This window comes from Anomaloglossus baeobatrachus, chromosome 2 (assembly GCF_048569485.1).
Source record: "Anomaloglossus baeobatrachus isolate aAnoBae1 chromosome 2, aAnoBae1.hap1, whole genome shotgun sequence".
Taxonomy (NCBI): domain Eukaryota; kingdom Metazoa; phylum Chordata; class Amphibia; order Anura; family Aromobatidae; genus Anomaloglossus; species Anomaloglossus baeobatrachus.
In genome coordinates, this window is record NC_134354.1 from 558,644,676 (window position 1) to 558,657,662 (window position 12,987).

At 43.1% G+C, this 12,987-nt stretch overlaps 1 protein-coding gene across 1 annotated transcript in view; it reads left to right on the plus strand.

Annotated features, from left to right (window-relative positions):
- Positions 1 to 4,139: 4,139 nt before the first annotated feature.
- LOC142290383 (ileal sodium/bile acid cotransporter-like) overlaps positions 4,140 to 12,987 on the plus strand; it is a 35,716-nt gene continuing 26,868 nt past the window's right edge. Inside the window, exon 1 of the mRNA XM_075334347.1 lies at positions 4,140 to 4,746. Coding sequence (XP_075190462.1) covers positions 4,352 to 4,746 — 395 coding nt within the window. The 5' untranslated portion in view covers positions 4,140 to 4,351. The remainder of the gene's footprint in view (positions 4,747 to 12,987) is intronic.

Here is a 12,987-nt window from a genome sequence, read left to right on the forward strand (position 1 = left end):
TTTGTGCGGCTTACGCTGCTGTTCGTCTCTTTTGCACTACTAGAAGAGCGGACCTAGGTAGGTGCCATTTCGCACACATTGCCTTTGTCTCTGTGATTATTAACAAAGATCATTCCACACACCCTCCAAGTAAGGGAGGAATTGCTTTACTTACTTATTGTATCCTTCTGTGAGTTAACAGAGGTATTGCACTCTGCCATAGTCTGCAGCAGAGTCTTTGCACGGTGGACCCTGACTGTCTGATACTCCTTTAGGTTATTATCAGACAGCCCCCCATAACATTAGGACTGAGCCACTAGATATGGCACCTGCCTAGGTCCGCTCTTCTAGTGGTGCAAAAGAGACGAACAGCAGCGTATGCCGCACAAAGCTCCTACCTCTGTTCGCTCCCCTAGTGTGCGAGGATACGAACAACTGCCAGACGCAGTATAAGGAACGTTACCCTAGCGGCAACGTCCACCTACGAGTCGAACCACAAGGCCCATAGGCCCAGCCAGACCATGTGCCTCAGGCACCTGCCTATGTCCGCTCCCCTAAGAGGTAAGGATATGGACAGCAGCCGAAGCTGTAAGGTATAAGAACGCTACCCTGCCGGTAGCGCTCACCTAGCATAGACAGAGGAATGCCTAGGGGAACGCGCACAGAGCGTCTACTCTTATGCATGAACCAACAGGACTGAGCGCCATGCGGCGTGTGTCAGGGTCTTATATAGACTCTGTGCCTCATCCAAGATGGAGGACACCAGAGCCAATCCGCTGCCAGAACGACAGGAGTGACGTCATGCTGGCCTATCACCGAGCAAGGCGTCACAAGCACATGACCAGCGACCAATCGGCATAGAAGGTGTCAGAGACATGTGACCTCGTGTCAGCGATGATGTAACCCGCACATATTCAATGGCTCCAAGATAGGACTTAGTCTCCGGCGCTCGCACATGTGCAGTAGCAAGAAATCTGGACTTAGTCTCCAGCGCTCGCACATGTGCAGTAGCAAGAAATCTGGACTTTGTCTCCAGCGCTCGCACATGTGCAGTAGCAAGAAATCTGGACATAGTCTCCAGTGCTCGCAGCAACCGTAACAGAATGTAAACAGACAGCATGGAGAGAGAGGGTGAAGGAGGAATATATACAAATGCAGTATGAGAAGCGAGGGGGGGTACATACAAACACAGTATGGCGAGTAAACAAGTGAAAGAAATTTTGAAGACACAGTATGGGGAATTTCAGGACTGTATGTGAGTGAGGGAGTAATTTTGAGGACATGGTATGGGGAACAAGCTGGCAGAATGTGCGTAGACACAATATGGGCAGTGAGGGGGAATGAGTGTGGAGGTATTGAGGAGACAGTATGAGATGAAAAAAGAGGGGGCAGCAAGGGGGGACAGTGTGAAGCCATAGCAAGGAGGAGTGTGTGATGAGAGGGCACAGTATAAAGACTGGGCAGTATAGTGGGGACACAGTGTAAAGGACAGTGTGAAGAGGGGGCTCAATATAGAAGGGAGAGGGCACTGTGGAGGACATGTAGCATTAGAGGGACAGTGTGTGCGCCTCATATTTTGTGCAGAGAACAGAGTGAGGGATAATTATTTATTCAGGCGCACAGCATAGGGCAGATATTTATATATAGGAGTATTAATTATTCTGCTATTTTTAAGGGCATCGTGCCAAGGTGTGCTGCAGAAAAGCGGAGAAGATGGAAGTCTGCAGAGACCAGCTGTGGATGTGAAAAGTCATTATGGTGTCTGGACAAGATAAAAAAAAAAGAATGTCTCGGATCAGAGACAACGTCATCTATAAGGTACCTGGATGGAAATTATTATTTATGATACTATTTCTCATCAGTACTGTGGTTCCTGTTTAGTCCGCAGACTGATAACTGCTTACAACTCCCAGTATCTCCTTACCATTGTTAACGATGTACTGAAAGTTGTAGGCTCATGCAATAGAAATGTATATGGGTCTGACCTGACATTAAAATTCATGTACTATATACTGATGGTGGTTCTGGTGATGTATTTCTGTATTGATCAGGGTTTTAATGCTGTGTATCTGTACTAATGGGGTTATATGGATGAATTTCTGTACTACTGGTGATTTTGCTAATGAATTTCTGTACTGTCAGTGGTTTTGGTGAAGAATTTCAGTACTGCTGGTGGTTTTGGTGAAGAATTTCTGTACTGCTGGTGGTACTTGTGAGGAATATCTGTACAGCTGGTGGCTCTGCAGGGGAATTTCTGTACTGCTGGTGGTTTTGGTGGTGAATTTCTGTACTATTGAGAGTTCGGATGATGAACTTATTTTCTGCTGGTGGCTGTGATGCTGTGTTTCTGTTCTGATGGGGGTTCTCATTATGTATTTCTATACCTATGGTGGTTCTGGTGATTGTATACCTGTGCTGTTATTAGTTTTGATCCTGTATACAAGTAAGAATTCATAACCTGTAAGATTGTGTTATATGTTTTTATATTAAAGAGGTCGTTCATTATTTTAACATTGATTACCTATCCTTAGGACAGGTCATCAATGTCTGATCAGACGGGGTCTGGCTTGCCAGCCAATCAACTGTTCCAGGTACCGGTGGGAGGAGCGGGTGGCCGTAAATGCTCAATTCCGGATCAGCTCCGTTTTCTGATTGTGGCCGTGGCTGGGTATTGCATATCCGAGCCTATTCAAATCAATGAGGCGTATGTGCAGTACCTGGCATACTTGTGCTCACCTGACTGTCCACTCTTGTCTCCAGCATGGGAGAATTCTAAACATGTGAAGAGCATGCGTTGTGAGAGTTCAGAAGCCTGCTTATCTTCCTACTTCTTTATTTTTCATTGAACATTGAGAGAATTAGGAAGAGCAGCTCGTCTACACATGTATCTGCAAATAATATATGAAAGAGCGGTTACATGACAACTACCCAAACCGTGGGGGGCGCCAAACAGAATTCTTGCCCCGGCTGCCAGAAAGCATGGAAACACCTCTGCCTTCATTGTATTTAGATGTCTTATCTTTATATATTGTTTGATTATCTAATAAAATATTAATACATTTGTTTGAAATTTTGAGTTGACATCCAGCTACTTGTATGTTCTCTGGTTCTTGTCTCAGTCTCACTACTAGGACATCCAATTGTCTCAGTAATGTGGACCTTAGCTTGTACCCCTGTGAATGGAGGTGACTGCGCATGCAATGCATGTCTCTCTCTTCTCACTACTGTGAGAGTACCAGAAATTGTTGAGCAAGAAAGTTGGCAGGTTTTCGGTATTTCCTCTCCATTCATAGCTTAGTAAGACAAGGCCTGGCCACAAAGTAAGTGTGGGGTGCCACACGTAAGACCCCCAGCTGTCAGATATTTTTTTTTCTCCATAGACATGTCATTCTTTTTTTAATCTTAACATACGAAATAACCTAGAGTCGTTATCTACTGAAGACCCAAGTCAAGTTCCTATTATGGTAGTCATTGTGGCTAGTGCAATTGTCACTATTACCTCTAAAGGCTAGCTCAGACATCTGTTGTTTTTTTTCATGTATGAAGTTTCACGTACGTCGTTTCATCCTAATTTTGTTCAGTTTCATCAGATTTTCATCAGTGTCATCTCAGCTTGTTCCAAATTTGGTCAGAGTTTCATCAGTTTTTCTCAGATGAGAAAAAAAGAAGTTTCTCCACCTTTTCCGATCTAGCAGTCCATGAGTAATGGATAGCAGTCGGACAGCATCCGAGTGCTGTCCAATTTTTTCATAAGCCCATATACTAATATTGCCAAATTTGGTACAATACTTGGATCAATATCAGAAGTCTCCATGATTTTTCTTGCACCAATTAGTCGGCAAAAAAAATCAGACATGTGAACAGCCACATAGACTATGCTAGGTACAAGTTCTGTTTCTAGAACTCGTGTGAAAAACAGACATCTGAATGGGTTCCATCATCAAGTCTCGGCTGCTCTAATGGGCTTGGTGGAGAAACATGGAGAACTAAAATGTATTATCATTTCTGCAGCCTACCAAGAAAAACACTATGCAAATAGAATGAGTTTTTGACAAAACATTAGCTTGAAGTTTACCCTTCTAAGCGGTACAACCCTGTAACCAGGAAAGGTTTCATAAATAATTAAACTTGAGGTTTCTTGTAAAATTTTACACTAAATATATCTGAAGAACCTTATCTCTTGGCTCTGGTCTTTCCTGTTCTTCCTGTTGTCCTGTGAAGAGCTGACCTCATAATACATTTTTGTCACCTTTTATTGGCTTTTAAATGGATATATACAAGTGATCATGTACGACATCGCTCAGAATTTAGACATGGGAGGCCACTGTTGAGTAGTTTCTTGTTTGATAGGTGAAGACAGAATTAAAAAGCCATGGATCGCCTAACAGACAATCACAACATGACGTTTTGTCCCGAAAATGCTGCCATTTGTAATGGCACCAGCTGTCTGATGCCTCCTGACAACTTCAATAAGATTCTTAGCACTGTCTTGTCTGCAACAATCACAACATTGTTGGCTCTTGTCATGTTCTCCCTGGGCTGCAGTGTGGAGTTTATGAAGTTTTGGAGCCATATTAGATGGCCATGGGGTATCATAGTGGGTTTCCTTTGTCAGTTTGGAATTATGCCGATCGCTGGTTTTGTGCTATCTCTTGTATTTAATGTCCTTCCACTTCAAGCCATTGTTATTCTCATCATGGGATGTTGTCCAGGAGGCACCGGTTCCAATATCTTGTCATACTGGGTGGATGGGGACATGGATTTAAGGTAAGATTGCATTATCTTATATATATAAACACTTTTGTATGTGTTTGTTTTTTCTTTTTTTTACCTATATTATCTAATTGTTTTTCCTGAGACAATGCCATAGATGTATTTTTCAGGGTAATCTAGGCTGTAAATTAGGAAGTAAAATGTTTATTATAGAATAGAGAATAAGTTAGAAAGCTAAAACAAAATAACACAGATAAAAACTTTGTGATTTTTTTTTCTCCTTTTGGGGCAATGTTACAATATTCTAGCTCTGAAAATGTAAATTTCAAACTGAGATCAAAGCGATCAGCGGAGCATGGTCATTTTTTAAAAAAACATGTCCACATTGCCATACTCTTTAGAAGTACTGTAGTCTAAAGTTTCAAATGTTTAAAGAGGTTTTCTTTTTTTTTTTTTTTAATCCTTTCACCACATTCACCGTACATGTACAGCGTCAGTCGGAAGCAGGTGTATGGCGCGCCCCATACTCAGCAGATGATGGCTGTGTATTACAGACAGGATCTGCCTCTAATAATCGCAGGTGGAGATCCGCTCCCACCCGTGGCTGTTAACCTGTTAAATCTTGCTGACAAACTCTGACATTTAACATGTGCTGGCATGGAGCGTGCCATTCTAAGCCCTCATCGGCATGCCCATGACATGATCACGTGTCTCTGATGGGTTGCTGTGACAGCAGGTAGCCTGTTAAAGACCTCTGTGCTTGTCATTACATTAGTACATCACCCCTTTGAAATCCTCCCTGTGGCTTCAAAGAGGCGTTATTTGGCTTCATTGACTGAAAAATGAAAACGTTATAGGTTTGGAAAATGGCGTCACAGCCCCACAAATTTTCTTTTGCAAAATTCTGAAATTTGTTTACCACTAAGATAATAAAAAAAAAAAAGGACAGGTTTGATATTGCCGTAAACGTACTGATAAGGAGACATATACCATATTTTTCAGACTATAAGACGCCCCGGACCATAAGACGCACCCTGGTTTTAGAGGAGGAAAATAGGGGAAAAAACATTTTAAGCAAAAAATGTGGTCATGACACACTGTTATTGGGCGAGGATCTGCTGCTGACACTATTATGGGGGTAATGTCCCCAAATTCTCTGCTAAGGTACCCCATCCTGGTATATGCCCTCATCCTGCTATATACCCCCATCCTGCTATATACTGCCATCCTGCTATATACCCTCATCCTGGAATATGCCCTCATCCTGCTATATACCCCCATCCAGCTATATACTGCCATCCTGCTATATGGCCCCATGCTGCAATATACCCTCATCCTGCTATATTACCCCATGCTCCTATATGGCTCCGTGCTGCTATATTACCCCATGCTCCTATATGGCCCCATGCTCCTATATGGCCCCATGCTCCTATAGGGCCCCGTGCTCCTATATGGCCCTATGCTCCTATATAGCCCTGTGCTGCTATATTACCCCATGCTTCTATATGGCATGTATCCTGTATCACACAAAAAACAATAAACGTTTATACTCACCTTTCCTCGCTCCATGCAGCATCGCTCCTCCCCCTGTCTGTGGCGGCAGCAGCACCGCTTACCTGTGTGGAGCCATCACCGGTCACTTCCGTGCAGCATCACTCGTCCTCCAGTCTGTGGTGGCAGCAGCACCGCTTACCAGCGAGGAGCCATCACCGGTCACTTCCGTGCAGCACCCGATCTCCACCAGTCTGCTGGTCAGCTGACTTGCGTGACTAGAGGCGCACAGGGTTGACGTCATCGCTGTGCTCGTTGCTTTCTACACAGATCAGCTGACCGGCAGACTGTGCGGTGCTGCACGGTGCTGCACGGAAGTGTCCGGTGAGTATGCCGTACTTATTCACTGCTCCCCGCGCTGATGATGATGCGCGGGGGGCAGTGAATACAGCCGCACATGATTACTCCAGGCTGTAATTGCCAGGGGTGATCACGGCCGGCTGTTAATTATGCACGCACCTCCCGCCCATCACCCTGCTCACCGGTCAGTGACGGCTTTAGCGCTGAGAGATGGGCAGGAGGATGGGCGTGCATATGAAATGAGCGGGCCCACGTGGTCACGGCAGGCTGCTGCAGCCTGCTCGTGCCCCCGATGGCCCGCTCCACCGCAGCACCCTCATTCCCGGCCGCAGCCCTATAGTCAGACCATAAAACGCACCCCCCACTTTCCCCGAACATTTGAGGGAAAAAAGTGCGTCTTATGGTCCGAAAAATACGGGTAGTTATTTTTAACACAAAATGTACACCGTTAAAATAATTCCAAAAAAAATGTCAGAATAGTGTTTCTTCCCCACATTTAGAGTTTTTCCCTTTATTTATGGTAAAATGAATGGTGTCATTGAAAAGTACAACTCGTCCCGCAAAAAAATCCCTAATATGTCTATGTGCACACAAAAATAAAAAAGTTATGGATCTGGGCAGAAGGGGAAGAAAAAACAAAAATGCAAGAACGGAAGTTGGCTCCTTCGTGAAGGTCCTAAGTATGTCCCCTCCGCAGGTAGCTTATTATGAAGTGACCTACTAATGTAACTGCTTTTGTCAACTTTTTATGTTTTATGGGAAGAATCTGGGCTGTTACAAATTTCCATTGCAAAATTGTATTTTTCCTGTTTTTCATAGCAATTAATGGAGAATGAATGAATGCAGAGTCCAGCATTGCTCTAGGTAAAGACGTCAGGAACCAATCTTCTCTGTGACTAATATTGTGGATTCCAGGCTAGGGGAATCAGTCAACCTTATTAAGAAACCCATTATAGTACTGCAGCAGCTGTCCCCATGATGTCACATACCAAAAAAAAAGTCTCCAGTATGTACAGTTTGCACAACAGAAAGACATACTTTTGTTTGATAAATTAATTAAAAGCTTATAAGCGTAGGAATAACAGTCAGGGTAATTGGCATAGCAGCTGTCATGGGTCCACAAAATTAAAGAGGCAAATAGTAACTATAGATTATAGAAGGTGAAAGTGTTAACATGATTGCAAATTACAGAGAGACAAAGAAAACACAAAATAATACTAATTGTTCCATGTTACACCCATATTCCAAGGAGTTGGGTAAAATTAATAATGCAACCCTTAATGTATAATTACAATTGCACATTTTGTGCTGTTTTTAAGTGCAGATTCGTGAACTTCATGTCAAAACAGTAATTATGTCCAAAATAGGTAGAAAAAATGTAAAAAGTTTTGATGCTACATGCTATTCCATTAAGTTTTTATTTTCTAAATTCCATTTATACAATTCCACCCATTGTACTGTAATGAGTGAAATCAGTTCTAAAAACAAAATCTACATGTAAATGGCTGTAGATTTAGACGTAGGGATTGTCATAGATATCTCACTACAGTACAGGACTGGACCTCAGGGAACCGATGAATTCCCTGGGAGGCCTCACAGCAGGACTGGCCCTCAGGGGAATCGGTGAATTCCCTGGGAGGCCACACAGCAGCACTGGTCCTCAGGGGAACTGGTGAATTCCCTGAGAGACCTCACAGCAGGACTGGACCTCAGGGAACCGGTGAATTCCCTGGGAGGCCTCAAAGCAGGACTGGCCCTCAGGGAAACTGGTGAACTTGTGAATTACCTGGGAGGCCACAGAGCAGCATTGGTCCTCAGGGGAATTGGTGAATTCCCTGGGAGGCCTCACAGCATTACTGGCCCTCAGGGGAAATGGTGAATTCCCTGGGAGACCTCACAGCAGCTCTGGACCTCAGGAGAACCAGTGAATTCACTGGCAGGCCTCAAAGTCAGACTGGCCCTTCCACAACCAACATGTGTTTGGCACAGTTCACTTAATGAAATATGAACAGACAAGCATAATATCTGATACATTAACAAACTACTCATTTCATTATTAATTAGAAGCATAAGGAAATTGTAGAACAAGCATAAGGTATATTGCATGTAACTCAAATGTGGGCCCTTAGAATAAATATCACTGGTGAGCACTTGGCACCGAACACCAGTCCAAGACTACCCATAACATTCATTTATACTTCTCGTCCCTTCTGCCTAAACTCTTAGCTAAATAAGAAAGAAAAAAAATGGAGACATATAGATAATGCAGAAATTACATCAAAGTGAGAAATATAAAGAAAAAGCTTATTTTTCATTAACTTCATTTTTACCCATTTATGCTTTTCCTTAGAAAGAGTTGCATTTTTATAAAATCATATATTGAAATATATGGAGTGGAATATAAATTTTAATTAAAAAATAATAATAATATATCAATTCAGATATACATTCAAGTTTATTTAGAGGAATCTATAAAATGAAACTTAGGTAATTGTATCTAGATTACTGATTTAAGGATACACAATCCATGTTAGCAGTAAATGTTTAACACTTTAAGCTTAACCATTTACAATGTAGAACTATTAACATTTTTCAACATTTGCCAACATTAACACATTTTGCTTTTGATATTTTACACTGCATTGGGTCTTCCCATGAACAGAGTACATTTTAATCAATAGATTACGGAATATTAAAATGTTCCTGTGCTGAGATAATCTTATATATGTGTACCTGCTACATACTGTGTAATGGATGTGTCTGACCATACAGGGACATGGTCGGATCATACTCCTTCTGGGCCGGGGAGGACACAAAAGAGAGTATACAGACATTACAACATGGGATCACAGTTATTGCTTCCTATGAGGTAAAACATTTCCCTGCTTGTTGTTAAACAATATTTTATCTCACAAAAAGAATCAGCTGCAAGCCCCTACATTGTTGTCTGTATACTCTGTTTTGTTTCCTTCCCTTTCCAGAAGCTGTAGTATGGTAAGACATGGCAATAACACAGCACATTTATAACATTATCTCAGCGCAGGAATATTTTTTTTTTAATAAACCTGTTGAACTTATTTTTATTCCAAGATCTATCAATTAAAATGCACTTTGTTCAATGGACAACCCATTTAATCCCCTAAACGACCTGTGATGTCAATTTAAAGGTTGTTACTCCCTGCTTTGATGTGGGTCCAGCATGTGAACCCACATCTTTCTCCACATGACGGCTGACTTAAATCTGCCATCATGTGCCTCTAACAGCAGTGAGTGTATCAGAGAACTGCCCGCAGCTGTAAAACAGTTAAGGTCCAGTCACACTAAGCAACTTACCAGTGATCCCAACAACGATAGGGATCGCTGGTAAGTTGCTAGGAGGTTGCTGGTGAGATGTCACACTGCGACGCTCCAGCGATCCCACCAGCAACCTGACCTGGCAGGGATCGCTGGAGCGTGGCTACACGAGTTGCTGGTGAGCTCACCAGCAACCAGTGACCAGCCCCCAGCGCCGCGTGGAAGATGCTGCGCTTGGTAACTAAGGTAAATATCGGGTAACCAACCCGATATTTACCTTGGTTACCAGCGCACGGAGCTACACGTGCAGAGAGCAGGGAGCAGCGCACACTGAGCGCTGGCTCCCTGCTCTCCTAGTTACAGCACACATCGGGTTAATTACCCGATGTGTGCTGCAGCTACATGTGCACAGAGCAGGGAGCAGCGCACACCGCTTAGCGCTGGCTCCTTGCTCTCCTAGTTACAGCACACATCGGGTTAATTACCCGATGTGTGCTGCAGCTAAATGTGCACAGAGCAGGAGCCGGCACTGACAGTGAGAGCGGCGGAGGCTGGTAACAAAGGTAAATATCGGGTAACCAAGGACAGGGCATCTTGGTTACCCGATGTTTACATTGGTTACCAGCCCCCGCAGAAGCCGGCTCCTGCTGCCTGCACATTTAGTTGTTGCTGTCTCGCTGTCACACACAGAGATCTGTGCTTCACAGCGGGACAGCAACAACTAAAAAATGGCCCAGGACATTCAGCAACAACCAACGACCTCACAGCAGGGGCCAGGTTGTTGCTGGATGTCACACACAGCAACATCGCTAGCAACGTCACAAAAGTTGTTCATTAGCAGCGATGTTGCTAGCGATGTTGCTTAGTGTGACGGGGCCTTTAAATCCCACTGTCAATGTCACAAGTGTGTAGCACCCTGCTGAGACCTCAAGGGGATCAAGGATCAGAAGGTCATAACGTTTGGTTGATCATAGATCCGTTTTAGAATACGCTCAATGCTTATCCGGAGTAGAAGCGTATTTAATTCCATTCCGCACTGAAGGGGTGGAGGTCTGTTTTTTATCCGGCTAAGATTGACTTGTAGCTGTTAATCTCAGCTGCAGCCATGCCCTTCTATTATATAAACTCACTCCTCACTCTTTCCTATGCCAGCTATAGTTCATACTATAACTGACCACTTTGAAGGAATCTGGCTCTGAACAAGCTAAGGTGTCATTTGTGTTGCAGCTGAGAAGCTTCCGACTGGTGTAGCTGTGGAGAACTATTTGCTGTGTATTTCCATTGTTTGTCTTTCCTTCCTCGGTTCTTGCGGGTTATCTATGTAGTAATGAGACAATTTTGGAAAGCATTTAGTACTCATCTGAGGGTACATCTATCCTTTGGCATTTCATCATCGTCAATCAAATGGTCACATTTCTGAATCAAAGTCTAAAAATGTACCTTAGGTGTTTTGTGTCTGATAATCAGGAAGATTGGTTGTCTTACTTACTCTTGGCTGAGTTTGTAAGCAATCGTCGCAATGAGTCTACCAGTAGGTCATCATTTTTGGGTGCATAAGATTTCACCCACAGTTCTGTGCTTTCAGTAGAGATGGATCTTCCATGGTTCTTTGTCGCTCTCTTCTGTATTGTACGGGCTACAAAGCAACCTAAAGGTTATGGGAAACAGATACAAACACATGGTTGATAAAAAGACATTTGTCAGGTCCAGACCTGTGTGTGAATGATTATGTATAGCTGTCCACCAGGAATATTAAGTTGAAGATTCCTTCTTGGAAACTAGGTCCTAGGTTCACTGATCTGTATAAGTTGATCACCGGTATCAACACTGTGGCTTTTCGTCTTTAGTTACCTTAAGCGCTTTAAATTCCCAATGTTTTACACAGATCGTTGCTCAAGAAATATGTTGAGTCCTCTGACCCATCACTTTTACCGCCGACTCCAGTAATTTTGACAGTAACTTAGAATTTCAGGTGGCCAGCATTGTTGATTCCTGTTTTGTTCATGATTCTCTGCAATACTTGGTACACTGGAAGGTTATAGTCTGGAAGAAAGAATACCACCACCAAAAGTTTATGAGAGTAGGTTGGTGCATTCCTTGCATGAGCCTCATCCGGACAAACCTGATCCTGAGGAGGATCCAAAGGCTCTTCATAGCAGGGGGGTACTGTTACGAGTGTGTCATGCCCTGCTGAGATCTCGGGAGGATCTGGGATCAGAAGATCACAGCATTTAGTTGATCACAGATCCGTTTTATAATCCACTCAATGCATAGTAGGAGCGTATTTAATTCCATTCAACACTGAAGCGTTTAAGGTCTGTTTTCTATAATGCTGAGATTGACTTGTAGCTTTTAATCCCAGATGCAGCCATGCCCTTCCGCTGTATAAACTCACTCCTCACTTTCTCCTTTGCCGGCTATAGTTCATACTATGGGGAGATAAGGTATGCACACCAGTGACTATGTAAGGGGAATACATGGAATAGCAGAAACTGCTGTGTGAATACTGACTTGAAAAATCCAATAGCTATGTGTAAAAGTGAAAATGTGAAAAATGGAATCTGCATTACTGCCATGAACATATGAATCAAGAGAAATTTAGCTACTGAATTGATCAATGCAATAGAGCCCCAACACTACGCCAAAGTATTTCTCTACGTTGGGGTCCCTAGCTTGTGTGTGTCCTCTCATGCAGTTAAAAAACTTACCATGTATGGGAAGCTGAGACCCAGGCTATTTATGCGTATTGTATGGATTGGCAATAGGTGTGGTGGGGAGGGTTCACAAACGAAAAACTACTAACAATAACGAATAACGTTTGGAACACCATTCTAAGTCTGAACTGGGTGCAAAAAAACTAAAAAAACATCACTATGGGGAGATAAGGTATGCACACCAGTGACTATGTAAGGGGAATACATGGAATAGCAGAAACTGCTGTGTGAATACTGACTTGAAAAATCCAATAGCTATGTGTAAAAGTGAAAATGTGAAAAATGGAATCTGCATTACTGCCATGAACATATGAATCAAGAGAAATTTAGCTACTGAATTGATCAATGCAATAGAGCCCCAACACTACGCCAAAGTATTTCTCTACGTTGGGGTCCCTAGCTTGTGTGTGTCCTCTCATGCACCCAGTTCAGGCTT